The sequence below is a fragment of the Microsporum canis genome, genomic scaffold (assembly GCF_000151145.1).
Source record: "Microsporum canis CBS 113480 supercont1.7 genomic scaffold, whole genome shotgun sequence".
NCBI classification, from domain to species: Eukaryota; Fungi; Ascomycota; class Eurotiomycetes; order Onygenales; family Arthrodermataceae; genus Microsporum; species Microsporum canis.
Genome location: NW_003299163.1, coordinates 111,594 through 132,520, shown reverse-complemented (window position 1 = coordinate 132,520; position 20,927 = coordinate 111,594). Strand labels below are relative to the sequence as shown.

At 48.5% G+C, this 20,927-nt stretch overlaps 8 protein-coding genes across 8 annotated transcripts; 4 read left to right on the top strand and 4 right to left on the bottom strand.

The window, feature by feature from the left end:
• Positions 1–132: 132 nt before the first annotated feature.
• Positions 133–1,722, bottom strand: MCYG_07208 (enolase; the record flags this gene model as incomplete). The annotated part of the gene is made up of 5 exons (XM_002843379.1): positions 133–487; positions 547–987; positions 1,042–1,381; positions 1,460–1,516; positions 1,599–1,722. 5 exons carry the CDS (start codon positions 1,720–1,722, stop codon positions 133–135), a joined length of 1,317 nt encoding a protein of 438 aa, XP_002843425.1.
• A 2,174-nt stretch (positions 1,723–3,896) lies between these two features.
• Positions 3,897–7,250, top strand: MCYG_07207 (cation-transporting ATPase pma1; the record flags this gene model as incomplete). The annotated part of the gene is made up of 2 exons (XM_002843378.1): positions 3,897–5,400; positions 5,425–7,250. 2 exons carry the CDS (start codon positions 3,897–3,899, stop codon positions 7,248–7,250), a joined length of 3,330 nt encoding a protein of 1,109 aa, XP_002843424.1.
• A 662-nt stretch (positions 7,251–7,912) lies between these two features.
• Positions 7,913–9,295, top strand: MCYG_07206 (26S protease regulatory subunit S10B; the record flags this gene model as incomplete). The annotated part of the gene is made up of 4 exons (XM_002843377.1): positions 7,913–8,129; positions 8,214–8,600; positions 8,660–9,116; positions 9,175–9,295. 4 exons carry the CDS (start codon positions 7,913–7,915, stop codon positions 9,293–9,295), a joined length of 1,182 nt encoding a protein of 393 aa, XP_002843423.1.
• Positions 9,296–9,789: 494 nt separating this feature from the next.
• Positions 9,790–12,075, top strand: MCYG_07205 (endoplasmic reticulum mannosyl-oligosaccharide 1,2-alpha-mannosidase; the record flags this gene model as incomplete). Its single annotated transcript, XM_002843376.1, has 3 exons — positions 9,790–10,276; positions 10,358–11,002; positions 11,054–12,075. 3 exons carry the CDS (start codon positions 9,790–9,792, stop codon positions 12,073–12,075), a joined length of 2,154 nt encoding a protein of 717 aa, XP_002843422.1.
• Positions 12,076–12,269: 194 nt separating this feature from the next.
• MCYG_07204 (acetylornithine deacetylase) lies at positions 12,270–13,637 on the bottom strand (the record flags this gene model as incomplete). The annotated part of the gene is made up of 1 exon (XM_002843375.1): positions 12,270–13,637. The coding sequence occupies one exon, from the start codon at positions 13,635–13,637 to the stop codon at positions 12,270–12,272; it is 1,368 nt and encodes a 455-aa protein (XP_002843421.1).
• Positions 13,638–14,322: 685 nt separating this feature from the next.
• Positions 14,323–17,481, bottom strand: MCYG_07203 (histidine kinase M7; the record flags this gene model as incomplete). The annotated part of the gene is made up of 3 exons (XM_002843374.1): positions 14,323–16,412; positions 16,503–16,668; positions 16,936–17,481. 3 exons carry the CDS (start codon positions 17,479–17,481, stop codon positions 14,323–14,325), a joined length of 2,802 nt encoding a protein of 933 aa, XP_002843420.1.
• Positions 17,482–18,689: 1,208 nt separating this feature from the next.
• On the bottom strand, positions 18,690–19,210 carry MCYG_07202 (uncharacterized protein; the record flags this gene model as incomplete). Its single annotated transcript, XM_002843373.1, has 2 exons — positions 18,690–18,804; positions 18,891–19,210. 2 exons carry the CDS (start codon positions 19,208–19,210, stop codon positions 18,690–18,692), a joined length of 435 nt encoding a protein of 144 aa, XP_002843419.1.
• A 742-nt stretch (positions 19,211–19,952) lies between these two features.
• Positions 19,953–20,561, top strand: MCYG_07201 (60S ribosomal protein L36; the record flags this gene model as incomplete). Its single annotated transcript, XM_002843372.1, has 3 exons — positions 19,953–20,019; positions 20,107–20,289; positions 20,397–20,561. 3 exons carry the CDS (start codon positions 19,972–19,974, stop codon positions 20,475–20,477), a joined length of 312 nt encoding a protein of 103 aa, XP_002843418.1.
• Between the last annotated feature and the right edge of the window lie 366 nt (positions 20,562–20,927).

The window sequence follows — 20,927 nt, the reverse complement described above, 5'->3', positions numbered from 1 at the left end:
TTATTTTGTTCATTTCTCTAGTACACGACGTTATGCATGAGTGCTTGTTATTTACGCCCCTCGGGTTCGTCACTTCATTTGTTTTTTTTTTTACCTTGTCAGGTATGTAGCGCTACTCGTGTCTTGACAGGTTTAGATGTTGATGGCAGAGCGGAACTTCTCGCCAGCATAGACGGCGTTGTCGCCGAGCTCCTCCTCGATTCTGAGGATCTGGTTGAGTTTAGCGAGGCGCTCAGATCGGGCAGGGGCACCGGTCTTGATCTGGCCGGAGCGAAGACCGACGACGATGTCAGCAATGGTGACGTCTTCAGTCTCGCCAGAGCGGTGGGAGACCATGACACCCCAGTCGGCAGCATAGGAGTCCTTGGCGGCCTGGATGGACTCGGTCAGGGTACCGATCTGGTTGACCTTGAGGAGAAGGGCATTGCAGGACTTGAGCTCGATGGCCTTCTTGATGCGGAGAGGGTTGGTGACGGTCAAGTCATCACTGACAACAATCATTCATTAGTTGGCCATGACTCTTTCAGGAGAACAGAAGATACATACCCAACGATCTGGAAGTCAGAGGTCTTGAAGAAGTAGCTCCAGGCCTCCCAGTCATCCTCGGCGAAGGGATCCTCGATGCTGACGATGGGGTACTTGGAGGCGAGCGACTTGTACAGGTCGGCGAGCTGCTCGTAGGTGAGCCACTTGCTCTGGTCGGAATTGGGGTTCTTGAAGTCGAGATCGTACTTCTTGGCGTCGGCCTTGTAGAACTCGCTGGATGCAACGTCGAGGGCAATCTTGACCTTGCCGGTGTATCCGGCTTGCTCGATGGCCTCGGTGATCAGGTCAAGGGCCTCCTCGGGGGTCTGAATATCAGGAGCAACACCACCCTCGTCACCGACGTTACCGGCAGACTGGCCGTACTTGGTCTTGGCCAGAGTCTTGAGCTTGTGGTAGACCTCAGAACCCTGGCGGAGAGCCTCGGAGAAAGATGGGGCAGCACTACCACGGTAAGCATCTTTCCCCCTTCATTGGGACATGTCAGGTGAAGCGTACCTTGGGACAATCATGAACTCCTGGAAGGCAAGACGGCCACCGGCGTGGGATCCGCCGTTGAGGACGTTCTGGAATGGAACAGGAAGCACGTATGGCTTCTTGGTGCCGGCAAGGTCGGAGACGTGAGCGTACAGTGGGACGCCCTTCTCAGCAGCACCAGCCTTGGCAATGGCCAAACTGACACCGAGGATGGCATTGGCACCGAGCTTGGACTTGTTGGCAGTGCCGTCGAGCTTGTTCAGGAACTCGTCGACCTTGGACTGGTCCTTGACATCGATGTTCTCCTTTATGAGGGCCGGTCCAATGACCTCAGTGACGTTCTGGACGGCCTTGGTGACACCTACACGGTGTTAGCCATGCTGTGCCATCTTTTTTTTTTCTCCCTGTCACCACAAAATTCGACTCGTATCAGGCTTACCCTTTCCAAGCCACTTGGACTTGTCTCCATCGCGGAGCTCGGTGGCTTCGTGCTGACCTGGAAGCTTCGTCAGTACTTAAAGGGGTCTATTGCAGCAAACCAGGAGAGAAGCAGTACAGCAGTCATCGATGATACGAACCGGTGGAAGCTCCAGATGGGACGATGGCGCGGTGAAGGCCAGTCTCGGTGACAACGTCGACCTCTACGGTTGGGTTACCGCGAGAGTCATAGACGGAACGAGCGTGGATCTTGGTAATGGCCATGTCTGCGGTGTCGATAGTTTTAGTTCAGTTGTAAACGGATGGGTTGAAGATGAAGAGATGACAGGAAGATAACAGGGTATGGCTGGTGTTCCAGGTGGGTTTATATATCTTGTCCTGCCGGGATGCCGGAGGTTGTTGCTGGTGAACGGGTTGGGCGGCGGTGGTGGTGGTGGGGGAGGGGCAGGACGAGAGACAGCGAGACCTTGCTAGCTATGCACATAAGCCAGTCTTTGACACTTACTTGCTGTTTGCTTGCGTTCTTTTATTATGTGTTTTGTCTCGGCTGCCAGACTGGCTCAATTGCAGTGTTGGCTGTGGGTTTCTTTTTCCCTTTTCCTTGCTTTTCGTCTTTCTTCGAACTTCTTCTTCTTTCAAAAATGCGGGATGTTTTTCCCTTCTTTCTTGGCGGAAGTAAACAAGGACAGGTCACGTGGTAAGTTACCCTTTCCCCTTTTAGGAAGCCCGGATCCTCCCGTGGCCTTCGCGCTTTTCCCGAAACATCCCGCTATCACGTGATGGATGAGTAAGCAGTTGCCTTTACACAGCGAGGGACGAACCAGTTTGTGCATCGTAGTATTCGACTATCGCCACAGTGAAGGGTCAAACCAAAAATGGGCCTCTCTACCCTTTATCGGTGTGTGTTAGCTGCTGCGTGAATTATAAGAGTCCATCGTAGCCAGGTCGGTCCATTGATAACGCTGAAAGTGGTACTCCAAGACATGTACCCTCTTATGCCTCATGGGCTTTTACACTGCGAATTGCTATTCACCGCCTAGGGCTGCGATGGCCCCGTATCTAAGTTGCTATCCCACCATCAACCGATGCCTAGCTAGCCACACCATCCACTGTTCATTTTACTTCTCAGCACCGAAGAATTTTAACAAGCATACGTGGAGCTCCTCCAGCTACAAGAGGTAATTTGGATTTAACTGTTTGTCGACTGTTTTTGCCTCATATGTTTTAGTTATCGAACAAGTTGAAAGTCTTACAGGGCTAGAAAAATCGAACAGCACGATGAGGATACGTTTACCCTCCAGCACGATGCAATGGCTTTTTATACGGCTGAACGAATCAAAGTTTCTGAAGAACCTGTGCAAATGCTTGAATAAATTATACTCTGAGCTTAAAAAATCTAGTTAGACGCTTCATAAGGTTAGATTCTATCGGACCTTTTCTTCTCTGAAAGACTCTGGGCTTAAAAAACAAAAGCCAACGTGTGTTGGCTGATAGCAGGCCTACCTGGTATACTCCGTCCATGGTCAAAGATAAGGAATGCGATTGCGGAGCAAGGCTTCCAATACGAGCTGAAGCCATGCATACATATCTACCACGATGTATGGCCTCCTCCCCTTTCCCAGCGAACTGGGAGTTGCTGGGATCAGAGTTGGTTCCGGATGTTCATCCAACATTCCTACTCGTTAGCTCGAGTGGACGTTGCGTTGTGGCTGTGTAGTCCCGGCTCGGACTACCTAAAGGGGCTCGAGGTATGTGTTAGCATCCCAAGATCCATGCAATCCTATGCAATTTCCACGATCAAGCGCCACGGCAAGACGTTCAAACACTGGGCCGTGCGTGCTGGAAGGTGTGTGTCAAGTTTTAGCGGGTTCCACATGGCTAGCTTAGCAGCGAATAGCCACAGGGCTAATATAAAAAAAAACACCCAAGGCGCGTGAAAGGAGTTGTTTGTATGAGGCATTTATCACCAGAGCTAAGCTCGCGATATAAAACCTCGTCGGGACAGATGTGTGCACAGCGTTGCCATTCTCGGGATTCGTCAGTGCTGGTAACCATAGAGGATGAAGCCCGACTGCTCGTGAAATAGAAATTACTCCCCGTGCTTATCCTCAATTAGGCGATCGTATATGCCTCCCTTCTGCCAACTGCGAAGCGAGAAGAGGGGATGTTGGCTTGCCGTCATATATGGTAGAAATTTATTTTTTCTTTCCTTTTCGCACAAGCAAGTTCAGCTCTTGTAGGTTGCTGAATGTCACGGGCTGTAGGTATGAAGGAGTATGTATAAATACGGTGAGGGTTGGCCATGGGAATTGGGCAAGCATCAAGCCCATCTCAAACTCCCTTCAAAGCCCGCATTGAATACTTATCCAAAGACCGATTCAGAAATCAACCTGCTCTCAGACCCTTCGGTTGTCTGTAATATCTCCTTTCAAAATAAAATGCCCCCCCAAGATGATGCACCGGCTGGTGATGATAAAGAGTCAGATGATGTAGAAAAGGGGAATGGTGGGCAGGCCCATTCGGAGGCAAAAAACACTCCTGAAGGACCCAAACATATCACCTTCCAGCAGCCAAAGGGAGACGATGAGCGTCCTAACCGCCGTACGTCTGGAGAGCGTGAACGTCGCAGGTCACGCTCTAGAAGTCGTCACTCCTTCAGCAGCGCTCGCGGAGGTACGGGAGGCAACCCTCTTACCGGCATCCCTATCGAGTTCCGTACGCTGTCCATCCAAATCAGCGAATCTGGCAATGTCACCACGGAGCTGTCCAAGGGAGACTCCAGCCGCACAAGCGCCCACAACGATAAGGAATATTTCGAGAAGCTTGATTTCCACCTTCTCCCTCGGGAGCGGCTTTGCCAACAGTTCAATGTCTCGTCTGAACAAGGTCTCAGCGTCGAAGCTGCAAGCGCTCGCCTCCAGCGAGATGGCAAGAATACTATCCCTCGCCGTCGCCCCAACTACCTCCGCAAGATCCTAGGTTATATCTTTGGCGATTTCTGCTCTGTCCTATGGGTGGGTGTGGTGATCTTCTTCATTTGCTGGAAGCCCCTTAGCAACCCGCCATCTCCAGCAAATCTAGGAATGGCAATTCTCGTTCTCATCGTCATCTTTTTGCAAGCTGGCTTCTCAGCCTTCCAAGACTGGTCTACCGGCCGGGTGATGAATTCTATCCTCGACCTTCTACCTTCTGAGGCCCAAGTCGTTCGCGATGGCAACATCATCCGAGTTCCAGCTACTGAGCTTGTCGCCGGAGACATAGTACACATCTCATCCGGCAACAAAGTACCAGCGGATATGAGATTGATTTCAAGCTCTGGTGACGTTCGTTTCGATCGGTCAGTTCTTACCGGAGAGTCAGACGAGGTCGAAGGCGCCCTCGATGCAACCGAACACAACTTTCTAGAAACACGTAACATTGCTTTCATGGGTACTGGCGTTACGAATGGTCGTGCTGTGGGAATTGTTGTCTTGACTGGCGGTCGCTCGCTCATGGGCCGTATAGCCATGGTCACAACCAATGTCAAAGAAAAGCCAACATTAATTCAACAAGAAATTACTCGATTTGTTCGCATTATCGTGTGTCTGACTTGTGTCCTCGCTGCGTTGCTACTGTTCAGCTGGGTTGGTTGGATCAGAATTAAACATGCCGCGTTTATGGATGTCGTTGCAATGCTGAACAATGTCCTCGGGTGTGTCGTTGCCTTCATACCTGAGGGTATGCCTGTTGGAGTTGCCCTCACAATGATGATGATTGCCAGTCGCATGAAATCTGCCAACATCTTGCCTAAAGGCCTATCCACAGTTGAGACCCTCGGCTGCGTTAACGTCCTCTGCTCTGACAAAACTGGTACATTGACACAGAACTTGATGACCGTTAAGTCAATTGGCCTCGTGGATAAAGAATATACCACCGACGAATTCAAAAATGACATTAAGGAGGGTAAACGTGGCAGTGCCCTTACAGAATTCCACCGTGGCTCCATCCTTTGCAATGATGCTTTTTTTGAACCTACCACCCTCAACCAGCCCCTTGACGAAAGAGCCATCAATGGCAATGCAACAGACTGCGCTATCCTGCGCGTAGCCGAAGCTGCGTCTGTGTCTAAGCACGTTGTTTCTGAAAACGATAGGGTCTTCCAAATCCCTTTTAACTCACAGAGCAAGTGGATGCTCACGATGCATAAACCACAAGGTACAAGCAACCCATCTAGCTATGAAGTTTTTGTCAAAGGAGCACCGGATGTCCTCCTCCCAATGTGTACTTCGTATTGGTCAGCAAAGGAAAACAGAGTTATGCGACTCAATGAAGCAGCAAAACGACAGCTTTCAGCATTCCAAGAGAAACTTTCCCGGAAAGCTGAAAGAGTTATTCTCCTCTGCCAGCGTCGGTATGCCCCACAAGCCCCCCTTGGCTCCAACTACTTTGGCGATGAGATCAAGGTGAACTGCATTAAAGATCTAACGGTCATTGGTCTGTACGGCATCATTGACCCCCCACGTCCAGAAGCGAGGTCAACGGTTGCTTCCTGTCGTCGTGCTGGCATCCGCTTCTTCATGGTTACAGGAGACTTCGGGTTGACAGCCGCCGCAATTGCACGCGACATTGGTATTTTCTCCGGAACTGCCGAACCCGATCGCATTCGTGGGTTTGAGACTCAAGATACTTCTTCTGCTATGAAGAAGGGTAACTCTCAGTTGGATGCCGCGTTCTCTTCTAAGAGCTTGCTGGTCGAAGGCCCTGAAATCTCGTCTCTGACCCAGGATGACTGGGACAAAATCTGTCAGTACGAGGAAATCGTCTTTGCTCGAACCACCCCTGAGCAGAAGCTCCGCATTGTTGAAGAGCTTAAAGCCCGTGATAACGTCGTTGCTGTCACTGGTGACGGGGTAAATGACGCTCCTGCCCTACGAGCTGCAGATGTTGGAATTGCAGTCGTCTCTGGAAGTGATGTTGCAATCGAAGCCGCCGATCTAGTGTTGATGGACAAGTTTGACTCCATCGTCCAGGCTGTCCGATTGGGTCGTCTCGTATTCCAGAATCTTCAAAAGCTTATCAGCTATCTCCTCCCTGCTGGAAGTTGGTCAGAAATATGGCCAGTGCTCATGAACCAGTTTATCGGTGTCCCGCTTCCGCTCAGTTCCTTCTTGATGATCATAATTTGCGTGTTCACTGATCTATTCCTCTCACTATCCCTGATAATGGAAAAGGAGGAGTTTGACCTTCTCAGTCTCCCCCCACGTAACCACAAGAAAGACCACTTGATCAATCTCAAGATATATACCCAGTCATATTTATTCATCGGTGTGATGGAAACCGTTTGCGCCCACTCGATGTTCTTCTTGTATATGTACCGCAAGGCTGGTATCCCATTCCACTCCCTCGTTTTTGCCTATGAAAAATACACGGACGGATTCTATGGCTATACAAAGGCCGAGCTCACAAACTTTAACAATGTCGGGCAATGTGTGTACTTCGTCACCCTGGTGGTTCTGCAATGGGGGAACATCTTGTCCATCCGAAACAAGCGGCTTTCCATTCTGCAGGCAGACCCTATCCGAAAGCAACGCCGGAACCCGTGGCTTGCAGGTGCGGTTTTGGTTTCACTGGCAATCGCAGTCTTTGTTACTCAAACGCCTGGTATCAATAAGCTCTTTAACACAGCTCCAGTGCCTATTGAGCACTGGTTGTTGCCAATTCCGCTGGCGGTCGGTATCCTCTGTATGGATGAGTTTAGGAAACTGCTCGTGCGGTTATTCCCAAGGGGCCCCATTGCTAGGATTGCCTGGTAACTTTTTACCCGGTTTGGTAGGGCTGGCTGGCCGGTAACACTCAGCGTTATAGGCGGGATGATTGATTTATTGTTCAAGAAGATGAAATTTGATGAAGATGTAGGCAGCAGTCTCCTCTACCAGATATAGCATGTTTACACATAACTATATACATAGCAGGATGTAGATCTAAATTTTCAAGTCGGAAATACCATTCGCATTCAATGTCACGGAGCAGGTTCCCAAGGAGCAGCTGGTAGTTATTTCAAATCCCGTCCATGTGCCAATAGATAACTGTCAAAATGGTATATGGATAATTTTGAGGTTTATAAACGTTCAAACTTGAAATATAATTTCCTTGTCGGGCGAAAACGGAATTACATGCCAAGCATTAACCACGTGACAAAGGTTAGTGTATATTAGTCACCGGCGATGTTTGTTTTGTTTGACTCGATTACATAATATGTGATGAAGCTTGTTGGCGCCTTTTTTTGGAGGTTGAAGCCAAAAGCGAGCAACAAGACGATAGCACGCAAACAGGAGGATTGAAGCTATCTTATTAGCACCGTGATCTCTCTTTTCGCCTGGGCTGATCTTTGGCTAGCTCCTAACTTCTCTCAACCCCATTTCCTAACCCTTTGCCAAACCAAGACGACGCTCCCCAGCCGGTAGAACCTATAAACATGGACGGTTCCGGCGACCCAGAGCGCCAACAAGCCTTGGAGGATTACAAGAAGAGTCTACTAGAGTCACGAGAATGGGAAGCGAAACTGAAGAACCTCCGACTGGACATAAAGGGTCTACAGAAGGAATTCGATGTTACGGAGGATAACATCAAAGCTCTCCAAAGTGTGGGCCAGATCATCGGCGAGGTCTTGAAGCAGCTTGATGAAGAGAGATGTACGTTCGACTTTTAGCTTGAGATAAAAAAGCTCTCTATCCCTACCTTCTACCTTGGCCTTTATGCTGATATCCGTCCCCTAGTCATCGTGAAAGCCTCTTCCGGTCCTAGATATGTCGTTGGTTGCCGGTCGAAGGTGGACAAGGCCAAGCTCAAACAGGGAACTCGAGTAGCTCTCGACATGACGACTCTTACTATCATGCGAATGCTTCCCCGCGAAGTCGATCCACTCGTTTACAACATGTCTCTGGAAGACCCCGGGCAAGTCAGTTTCAGCGGTATCGGCGGTCTAAACGATCAGATCCGAGAGTTAAGAGAGGTCATCGAGCTCCCGCTCAAGAACCCAGAGTTGTTCATGCGTGTGGGTATAAAACCACCCAAGGGTGTGCTATTGTACGGACCCCCGGGAACCGGGAAGACACTGCTTGCGCGAGCCGTTGCCAGCTCGTTAGATACTAATTTCTTGAAGGGTATGTGCACACCCCCCTCCTATAATCTTAGCATAGATTGTTAACATGTCCGTGGACAGTTGTATCATCTGCTATCGTTGATAAGTACATCGGTGAATCTGCTCGTCTTATCCGTGAAATGTTCGGCTATGCTAAAGAACACGAGCCGTGCATCATCTTTATGGACGAAATTGACGCTATTGGTGGCCGAAGATTTTCTGAAGGAACTTCCGCTGATCGAGAAATTCAGCGAACGCTTATGGAACTTCTCAACCAGCTAGACGGATTCGACTATCTGGGAAAGACGAAAATTATCATGGCTACCAATCGGCCGGATACTCTCGATCCAGCTCTTCTACGTGCAGGCCGATTAGATAGAAAGATTGAGATTCCATTGCCAAACGAAGTAGGCCGACTGGAGGTTCTCAAGATCCATGCCAGCGGTGTGTCGATGGAAGGGGAGATTGATTTCGAGACGATTGTGAAGATGAGTGATGGTTTGAACGGAGCTGATTTGAGAAATGTAGTGACCGAAGCGTAAGTCTTGCTCCCTTGAATGATTTTACTCAGCAAAGTATCTCTAACCCTGTTTTAGTGGTCTATTTGCTATCAAGGATTACAGAGATGCCATCAACCAAGACGACTTTAACAAGGCTGTTCGGAAAGTAGCAGAGTCAAAGAAACTCGAAGGAAAGCTGGAGTATCAAAAACTATAGAGTAGATATATCCATGTTATACCATCAAAGCGTTTCTTGCTTCTTGAGCGATTGATATGGTTCTCCTCTGCTATGTAAATCACATCATAATTACTCTTCCTCCATTGAATATCTATACCTCATCGTCCGTCTGCCTTTGCCGCTTATGTGTTTATATAATAATAACATAGAATTGCCGTATGCCGAGGCTGCAAACAGCGCAAACAGAGTTCTTTCAAATATGCCACATCTATCAAATTGTGAATCGCAGAAGATAGTAACATATTGATCCAAGCATGAGTATATATATAGCCAGTAGACCTTGAAACAACTCATACGCTGACTGTTTGTCCATTCCCAGACCAATGATAGCTCAATCTCCGCTCCTTTGCTCCGAGACCCATCCGAATGAGTTCCGTGTGACGCCCGCCGAGCATATCCAACGGTTTTAAGAACACGGGATAAAAAAAATCAAAATCAAAACCAGAGGGAGACAAGGGAAAGTCTGTGGTTAAATGGCCTTCCAAGTTCCCAACCGGGTGCCGGTCTTCAACTCTGCTCAGCGCGAAATAGAGGATGGCTACTGGCGAGCCGCCACAACCAACAGCCACTTCGCCAAACAGTCTGGCCTCCAGCTCACAGAGAGGATAGGGAATTTCATAACACCTTCGCGAGAGCTACCGATGTATAAAGACAAGCCATATTATCAGTCACGAGGGCGGCACCCCGGTGGGCGGAAGCGGAAGAAAGCTTTGTGGGTTGCGATATGTGTTGGTTTTTTGGTTGGTTTGTGGTGGTTTTTGGGTGGGAGATCAGGACATGCAGGCATTGTGAGGCCTATAGAGATGAAGGGTGGAGAATTGTGGAAATGGATACAGGAATTTGAGAAAGGGGTTGTTGCTGGCAAAGGGAAAAGCAACATGATAAACTGGGAAGAAAGGAAACAGAGAGTTAAAGATGCATTCCTCGTCAGCTGGGAAGGATATGAACAAGATGCATGGGGTGAGTCCTTATACATTTCTATGAGTTTGCACCTTTGATAAAGTGATATTATATTCAGCAATGGCTGACCCATGCACACAGGAAAGGATGTTTATCAGCCTCTGGCTAGAACGGGAACGAATATGGTTGAGGGCGGAATGGGCTGGATAATCGTTGATACCCTTGACACATTGATGCTCATGAATCTCACGACACAGGTGCAAAATGCTCGGAAATGGATACAGACGTCTCTCCACTACCAGCAGGACCAAAACGTAAACACGTTTGAAACCACTATTCGGATGCTGGGGGGCCTCTTGTCTGCCCATTATATCTCAAAAACATACCCAGACCTTGCTCCACTTCAAGAAGATGACGACGGTGCTCCTGGTGATGACTTGTATATCGAGAAAGCAACGGGGCTTGCGGAGCGATTGCTGGGCGCGTTTGATTCACCCTCTGGTATCCCATTCGCAAGTTTGAATCTCAATTCGTCACAGGGCATACCGTCGCACACGGATAACGGGGCGTCCTCAACCGCAGAAGCCGGGAGTCTGCAGCTCGAATTCAAATATTTAGCTAAACTGACAGGAGAAGCACATTACTGGGAGAAGGTGGAGAAGGTCATGCAAATCATTGATGGGAACCAGATGAGGGATGGGCTATTGCCAATATTTATCATGGCTGATACTGGCAAATTTATGGGCGAGAACATCCGGCTAGGCAGTCGGGGAGATTCCTATTATGGTAAGTTCTCGTCTAATAGTCATGACACTGAATGGAGCTAAACTATCTCAGAGTATCTCATTAAGCAATTTTTACAAACGTCTGGTGAAGAGCCAATCTACGAGAATATGTGGAACCAAGCACTCGCAGGCATCCGCAAACACCTCATTGCCTATACGAAACACGCTTCCTTAACATTTGTAGGAGAGCGTCCTAGTGGGCTTGACGAAAGCCTAGTGCCAAAGATGGACCATTTGGTGTGCTTTTTGCCTGGCACAATAGCTCTTGGAGCTACCGGGGGACTGTCTCTTTCCAAGGCTCGGAAATCTCCCGGCTGGAACCGTCAAAAAGAGGATGAAATCATCCTTGCTAAAGAACTGGTCAAGACATGCTGGGCTACATATCTTGCTACCGAAACAGGTCTAGCTCCTGAAATCGCCTATTTTGAAGTAGATAAACCTCCAAGGATGATGGATGACGTTTTTGGAGGGCCAAAGGGCGAGCCTGAAAATGGAAAAGGCAAGGAAGAAACAGGAAAGGCCAAGAACGAAGGTATACACATCGTATCCAAGCCACTTGAGCCACTTGACGACAAAGACAGTGCGTGGAGAAAGGACGTTATCATCAAGCCGGCAGATCGACACAACCTCCAGCGGCCTGAGGCTGTTGAATCCCTCTTTTACTTGTACCGCATCACAGAAGACGAAATGTACCGTGAGTGGGGCTGGGAAATGTTCAAAAGCTTTATCAAACACACTGCTGTCATTGAAGAGGAGGGAATCAATAACCAGGACCATGATGGGTCACCAGAACCGCCTGCGTCCAATGATAACGGGCAATCATCAAGCTCATATATCAGAGCCTTTACGTCCCTATCCAATGCTGACACAATCCCTCCGGGCAAGATAGATAACATGGAAAGCTTCTGGCTAGCGGAGACATTGAAATATTTCTATCTCTTATTTTCGGATAAGGATTTCATTCCACTTACAGAAACAGTGTTCAATACGGAGGCACATATCTTCCCTAGATTCAAGATGGGGAAGCTGTTTAAAACGGGGTGGAAGAGGAAGACTGAGTGGAAAGGAGAATAATCTCACCAAGAGTGAGGAGGGTTGGTATTACATATATTTAGTTTCTATACCCAGCATGTTTGTGTCATATTCTCGTTTGTAATTTTAGGATCAATGTATTGCGAAGCGTTTGCATTTTTCGTTTAACTAATATACTATAAACACAACAATTTGTTTATACTCATTGAATTCTCAAGAAGACCCTAAACAGTACCCTATGGACGCTCCCTCTCGACGGCTTTGGCAACTAGTTTCTTATACCCCTCCAGCCCAGCCTCCATCTCGCCAACAGTCAAAGCCTCGTTCTTACCATGGGCAACGAAAATGGTTCCGGGTCCATAGAGATATCTTTTTACGTTGTCACCATAAATTTTCCAGTGAGGCACGTCTGTTCCGTAGTTGACAGTGGTGACGTTGAAACCATCGACATCTGAATCTAGATCGATGACACCATATGCCTCTAAGCCGAAAATGATCTCGATATCTCCCTTTGGACGTTCATGGCCGTTGGAGAGAACAACAGTGGCATCATTTCTATTCTTTGTAGCTACATTGCGAATAGCACGGAAAATGATATCCTTTGCATCCTCGGGGTCACCGGCTGCAAGGCGTACGGCGACCTTCGCAACAGCCTCCTCTGCGACAACGTTTGAAGCAACACCACCAGACATGAAGCCGATGTTTAACGTGGTACGGCCATACTTCTCGCTGGAAGGTAGCCCCCCCTGTGACACTGGGATGTCACCCAATCGATCAACCTCCGCTAGAATGGGTATGATCTCGGACACTGCACTACGGCCTAGCCAGGGGTATCCAGAGTGAGCAGGCTTGCCGTGAACACGGAGAGTGAAAGAGACCATGCCCTTATGGCCAGCCACCAGGGCGCCTTCAGTGGGTTCACCGAAGATGATGGTATGATAGGTTCCAGAGTTGAGGCGGGAGTTTGAGAATGTCGACATGCCTTTGCCACCAACTTCTTCACTGACGACAAAAAGAAGGCCAATTGGGATGTCTGGGTGTTTCTCCAGATGGTCCATGGCAGCTATGACTTGGCAAGCTACAGAGGCTTTATCGTCAACAGTTCCACGGCCAGATATGAGAATATCATCACGCTTCAAAGATGTGGATGCCGGGTGGCTGAGAGAGTAGGGGATGAATGGTGGGACAGTGTCGATGTGGCTTGTCAGGATGATTCCGGGGGAAGCATTGTTTCCGGGGTAAGCAAATATGTTAAAACGGCGGGGTGAGCGAATTGTTTTCCCAGTATCGTCGTCAAAGTCAACGTATTGCATCTCGACTGTAAAGTTCTTGGAATCCAAGTAGTCTATGAGAAACTCTCCCACAGCTTGCTCATTGTCGGAGATCGACTTGATCTCAACGAGCGAGCGATGCAGGGATAGCAGCTCAGAACTGGCGATAACTTCATTCATCTCTGACTTTTGGATCATAACATTGTCGCTGCCACCGTCGGCGCTGTCGGTGCTATCAAAGCTGCCACCAAGATCAAGACGAGTCTGATCAGCCAGTGACCTGACACTGGCGAGAGAGCTCACCAGTAGCGCCAAAAGATAAGTCTTCTGCATCTTTGTTACTTTCTCTTTCTGTCGTCCTTGTGCCTGGGCCTAATTGGTACTGTAGAGTGAATGCGGAGATGTTGATTATCTGGGGATGGATAGCTTAAATAAATGTGTCGGCCGGGGTTCCAGTTAGTTAACAAGTTGATGGTCGGTTTTGAAACGGCCAACAGCAAATGATAACAAATGATAACCAATACGAGCCATGGATATGGCTGGTTCTCTGTCTTCACTCGGCTCTCCGCTTTCTGCTCGGGATTATGGCCGATCAATCTCGGTCAGGGGTTAAATGTATCCTCGATATCCACAGCAGTTTCTATCCAAGATATCGAACCTACTATAGTAGACAGCCAAAGTGTCACAGAACCAAGAAAAAGATCCAAAGAATGAGTTGATTAGATGATTACTAGATAGAAAGTGGTATAAAAAAAGTAATATGTAGACAAACAATCACCCCCGAAACCAAAACCCAAGAAAAAAATCGCAAAGCAATAGATCAACCAAGACGTTAATAGTGACTACCTAAATGTAGGGGGAATAAATATAGGTTCGGATGAAAAAAGAAATAATGGAAAAAGGGCAAGTCATAAGTCATCATCATCGATCTGGGGAAATGGGAATAGGCATCTCCAATTGAAGAAGAAAAGGCGGAAGAAAGGATTGGTAAGGTGAAGAAGGGTGGTGAACTGCCGTGTTATATCCTCCACCTACCCTGTCGCGCACAAAACTCGATCAACAATTTCTCCAAGTCTCGCAGCTTGTATGGTTTTGTCATGTACCCTTCCATGCCAACCTTCGTAGCTCGTCGTAGCGCTTCGTCGGTAACGTCGGCGCTGACGGCGAGAACTGTAGGGCCCGGGGGAGGGACGTTGGCAGGATTGTACTTTACCATTCGCTCGCGGTATGAAGAGACGAGAGAGAATATCCGTTCTGTGGCTTCGTAGCCATCCATGTCAGGCATCCATAAGTCCATGAGAATTACATCGATAAATTTAGATTCGGTAGAAAGGGCTGGAGAAGGAGATCGTGAAGGGGAAGTTGAGAATTGGCAATGGGATGGGGACGGTGGAGGGGATTGAGAAGGCGAAGGGGATGTGGATTGGAGCTGGGACTGGGGTTGGGGCTGGGGGATCGCTGAGGGTGGAAGAGAGATGGTTCTTGGTGAGGCGTCAGGAGTGCTACCGACAGCATACCGCGATGCGTTACCCTCTAGTACTTCCTTTACTACCCTTACAGCATCGCGGCCATCAAATGCCTGATAGACGTCTTTGTAGCCTAGTTTCTCAAGCATTGTGACTAGAATTTTTCGATTGATCAGGTTGTCCTCTGCAACCATAAAGGTGAGTGGGTGGCGTTCGGCGAGGGTTTGGCGGCCATTGAGGTATGGACTGCGAGGGTAAGGTGAAGAAATGGTTGGCATTGGGGTTGGAATGATAGGGGCGGATAACGAGACTGGAAGAGGCGGACGGTGTATGGGAGACTGGACTACATCAACGGTTTGGGTTTGTGCTTGTATTTGTGGATCGGGGGTAGCAGGCCGAAATGGAGCTGATGTGGATATCTCTGTTGACGTCGTTGCGGCTTCTCGATGCTCGGCCTGGCATGTCTGGTTTTCCAGTTGTCCCTGCCTTTTATCATCGTTGGTTTCTCCGCCAGTATTGGTACATGTATGAGCATAGGCTTTGGGCGTACTCGGCCTACTAAGCACATCGTTTGGTACCATGGGCAAGCGAATTTCAAACTCCGATCCCTGGAGCTCACCAGATGTTGACGAGCGGACGCATATCAGGTCACCACCGAGTTTTCTTGACAGCCCCTTGGCGACCAAAAGGCCTAGCCCAAGCCCTTCTTTGCTGCGAGTAGTCGATCCATCCTCCCGTGCAAAAGCTTTGAATAAATTTGGTAGGAACCCTTCTGGAATACCTGTACCCGTATCTGTGACATTGATAACCACATATCGAGCGGTATGGTTAAGCCTGACTGTGATGTTTATGGTCCCTGATTCAGTGAATTTAAGGGCGTTCAGAAAAACGCAAGAAACAAGTTTGGCAAGGTCTTTTTCGTCTACGTATAGTGTCTCAGGGACGCAGTGGTCAACAGACCAGGAAATCTGCTTGGTTGATGCGGTGCCATTGGAAGAACGGGAGCGGATTACTATTCGTTCGCCAGTGTCGGTAGGTATCGTAGTGGTGGAGTCGGGGCGGCCACCGACATGCAAAGACTCATTAATCACTAGATGAAGCAGCTCTCTGATCTTGGTATAATGCAGAACCATAGGCGGGAAGACGGAGACAGGACGGGTTACTCTGGATAAAGACCGGGTGTGTTTGCGAGGACGTGATGGTTGATCCGTATACTCATCCCTATGCTCATCAGGGCTATCGCCATCACTATCTGGAGGGGCTACAGCGTCTATGAAAGCGTCCTGGATATCTCCCGTAGCTGGTGTTGAATGCACGATCTTGTCACTCTCCTCTACAACGCTCCTGACTTCTGCAGTCCGCGACCGCTCGCGGCGGGGAGATTTAACAGACCGGGGTGGTGGGCGGTTAGGGGAAGATCCACGAGAAGAGTCAGCGGCATGAGGTCGTTTACGATTGACAGAGATGTCGATTCCTGCACCGAATATGGGCCGTAACTCATTCGAAGGATTAATGGAAAATTGGCGTGAAATGCAAGGGGGTTCGTCGGTAAGGGAGTTTTCGAGGGTATCAGGAACTTGCATGTTAAGATCATAGGCGTGGACGATATTGTCTGCGGCCTCGATGGCACGACGAGCAGAATCTATATATGTCGTTAACCTAGTTCACTGAATGAAGCTAAGTAAAGAGGTTCGTGTTTTACCTTGGACCATCTCTATGTCCCCCCTGAGACTCTCAAATGTCTTGACCACGCCTGCAGTCAAATCTCTGTCCCCATCTGATGCTCTCTGAATAGTATCGGCAACCGTACCGTGCATCATATCCAGCATACCAACAACGCCATGCATGGGCGTGCGCAGCTCATGCGACATACTACGCGCATAGAGCTTGAGTGTTGGCTGGCCTGCAGCCGGTTTATAAGGAGTGGGACGACGATTAGAAGATGGAGAGCGGCACCGGGATCGCTCCCTTTCTCGCACTCTTTCTCTTTCTATCTCCATTCGACGTTCATTCTCTTGTACTTGCCTATCCTCGAGCTGGCGTAGCATCGCGCTCTCGTCCATACGCTGCAGTATCATATCCTCTAACGAATGTAATATCATCTCAAGGTATGCCCAGGAAACATTCCTCTTCTCCAGACCGACACTTGTCCACATTAGTCCTACACGGGCGACAGGGATGCGGGCGTCAAACAGCGGGACTGCCAGGCAAGCTGCCATAGGAAAAGGGAAGCGAGCCATGCCAGACTCTCCAACAATCGAAACGAGGTCATCTGCCACGAGGAAGGATTTATGAATATCTCTAGCCACGATGTTGTGAGGGAGGTCCCAAGACCATGGTTTGTAGTTCCGATGTATGATCTCGTCTGAGCCGTTATTGTAGTAGATGATGGGGGCAAGGTGAGAGGCCGGCTGATCTGTTGCATCCTCGGTGCTACCATCAGGTAACTCCTCTACCACAAAACCACACTGAGCATTACATATACTCGTCAGTTCCTTCATGAGGTCCCTCCAAAATGTATCATCACCGGTATCGCGAAGGTCGGCTTTCAACGCTACCAGGCGCTCAATGGCATTACTTTGGCCAGTCTCGAATTGCCGATACATGAGGTTTGCGGCAAGCTTCTCCTGAGCGCTGACGGTGAACCGTTCGAAGTCAACGGCGTTGTAAGAGCTGGAGGAGCTCTCCTTGCCGTTGGTGGTAGAGGCCATGCTGGGGTTGGAGGCCTCTGCGAGGGCTATATTGAAGCACTACCAGGGCATGGATGGTCCGATGTCTATATTATAATCAGTATTCATCCGGGCACGCTGGGTTATGAAGGGGGCACGTTTACCACGCGAGCAGCGAGGGTCGATGGCGCTCCGTTTGGTGCCAGGCGTGGATTTGCTGATTGTCGATGCGTAAAGTTGATAAGTGTAAGATGTCTTGGCTGCGGGAGAGCACTAAGCAGGAGAGAAATAAAAAAGACAACAAGAAACAACGGTACGGAGTATACAGATGGAAATGAAAAAAAAAAAAAGAAAGGCGATAAGACGAGAGAAGAGAAACAGAGTAATTCCCCCGTACTTCTTGCACAAGAAAAAGGAAGAAAAAAGGACGCTAGGTGCATCTAGAGCAAGCCACCAAGCTCGGGATCGTGATGCATCTTGTTACTGGTCATATTCCACATCGTTAGCAATGTCCCCCCTGTTCCAACGGGTGCAGGCAGATATCCGACATGCAGTTACTCTGTGCCGCTGGTGATGCAGCAGCCCGTGTAGAGCCATCACGCCAGAAACACGTTTGCTTCTTCGCCTCTGAATTACTCCCGAATAACTTGATGCATCTTGTTGTTGGATAGAGCACACTCCCACTTGCCGGTGTGGAGAATCCCTTCCTCGAGTCAAAGCATCAGTTTCATCAGCACGCTAATATGTGCTTCTGTTGCTGATCTTGTAGCTGATAGTGTGTCAAGAATACAGGTACAGGGAATATCGACTTTCCATCTGGAGCAGTTGAACGGTCACGCATAAACGGGCCTAGACAGACCGGTGGTCCGTAGATCGCTTTATTTTCGGTTCTCCCCATCTCCCCTTCGTTTTTCGTTGCTGCAATTGCTGATGCAGCGGAAGATTTTTCTTATGTGAGATGCAATGTGATGTCGGTAGATCGGCAGGGATTTGAAAAATGGACAGCAGCAATAAGACTAGGCTGGTGGTGCTGATACTGGTGTGTACGGAGGCTAGTATTAAGCTGTTGTATCTATAGTCTATTGCCGCGTCTTCAGATCTCATGTCCACAAAAGGTCTCAATAGTCGGCGAGTAGTTTATACTAGGGACTTTTAGGTGAGCCGAACCCAGAGTTCCTGGCTGGGAAAGCGCCGAAAGGCGCGATTCTGAAGGGCTTGCGGCCACCCTTACTAGCCAGCTAGAGGCTCAATTACTGGAGCCTATGCGCCAGAACAGGGCCTAAGTTCTCTACTATCATTTCTGGCCCTCGTTCGCCATAACTGCTTAGTTTCCAGTAAAGGGGGAGGGTAAGAGGCATTTTATGCCTGGATGAATAGTTAGCAATAGAGGATGAATAAATTAATGTATTATGTACTAACGGTCGGATATACATACCACATACTATGTACGCATCCTGTGGTAAGTACGTCGTATTCGTACTCTGAGGAGTTGACAAATTGACGCGTTTGCCGGATGCAGAAGACATCTCACACGTATATTGTAAAGCCTGAATGTGCTTTTTTTAATTATTTCGATGCATTGCTTGAGTTTGCCAACCATTTTCAACTTGACCAGAGTGTCTTCTTGCATTCCACTTCTGACAAGATTGAGGCCCTTCTCGCTTTCTGTCCTACAGGAAATTCGGGCTGAAATGAAAGCCACCAATCCAGAGCATGTTTCCGGACCAATGCGGACAGAAACCCATATAGGTGCACTTGCGATATTCTCCATTACTCAGGCTCAAAGAGGCCCGAGCCTCAATCCACGGCCGAATTGCGAAAGTAAGCGCAGAAATGACCAAGCTAGAGTTTAGCTTTAGAGGTGAGGCGCCGTAGTGCTCTATCACTGTGAAGCTATGGTGCTGAATCGCGAACGGCTATTCGAATGTCAATGCCTTCAGGTGAGTGGCTGTGGAGCAATTGAGTAGCGACCTGCGTCAACGGGGCTTGCTACTCGCAAGCAAAGTACATAGTAGGCGTAAACAAATGGCATACTCAACACAACTGTTACAAATTGTTTTGGTTCACACTGGGCGATTGAATGTGTTTTTCAGCCGCCTCACTCGGACAGTAACAAGGGCTTGATATAGTTCATGATATCATAGCGTATAGGGATTTTCGTAATGTCTGCATATGACATTCAAAAATCCCTATCCAGTAGCTTGTAGGTAAACGAACTGCATGGTCGATCCCAAACAATGCGTGGTATGCAGACGAGAAGAGTTGCTGTTGGCAACTTTTCAAGTTTGATAAATGGAAAAGAAGGAGGAAAAAGGAAGTCGATAAAAGGTTTATGACATAATCTCAGATGACTAATTAACTTAGCCCTAAGCCCTAAGCCCTTCTTCCAAAATAGGCTAGCGTACTTCAGGCGAAAGTTCCCCCCAAAAAAAAGAGACACCGAAAAAAGTGTTTTGCGAGTTGAACATCGTCGACATCGAAAATATCGCCAACTTCTCACGTCCGCCGCTACCGTCGACATCACCGATCGAGATGGCGAACGAACGCTCCGGAATCGCCTCTGGCTTGAACAAGGGCCGCGTACGTTTCTCCCCGTGACAATGAAGGAGATGAAGATGGGTGTGGCCTATTTAGAAAGATTTGGCTAAGACTTGTTGCGATTTATAGAAAACCACCGCCATTGAGAGACGTGCCCGTATCTCCAGAACCAAGGGTTCCCTCTCCCGTCGCACCGCCTTCGTCCGTGAAATCGTCAAGGAGGTCTCTGGACTCGCCCCATATGAGCGCCGTGTCATTGAATTGTTGAGGAACTCCCAGGATAAGCGTGCCAGAAAGCTCGCTAAGAAGAGAGTAAGGCACTCCGACCAAATTACATTATACAGAATGGCCGAGACAATGACGGCGCTGAGTGATTGGTTTTGATATCGGAGGATAAGCTAACATGTCTTTTAAAACAGCTCGGTACTCTCGGTCGCGCCAAGCGGAAGGTCGACGATATGCAGAAGGTCATCGCTGAGTCGAGGAGAGCTGGTCACTAAACAACGAAATAATGTCAAATATTTCTCAGTTCCGAATAATACCAACCCGCCCTTCTTGAAACAAATAAAATTTCCAGAAAAAAACAAAAACAAAATCTAAATGGAAACGACACTCCGTCGCTATTTGTTTGAATGTGCTCTTATTTTCATCCTTTTTTTAATGCAGATGAGCCAGCTGGTCAATGGCCGGGCCGCACGGTCGTCTACATGCATGTTTGCCTGGGAATGCAATGCAGTTATGGACTTGGCGAGATGCAGGATGGAATGGGAATATGATGGCAAGGGAAACGGAACATGGCAATCACTGGAGTTTTCATGGTTACGACCTGGAAAGATTTCAAAAGATGAAAGTAATTACAAATTTTCAACTTGTCTATGTATGGGATTATGGTTCCCCAATCCATGCCCTTGTTTGAATCTTTAAAAACGTCTATATTCCGTATATGCAAA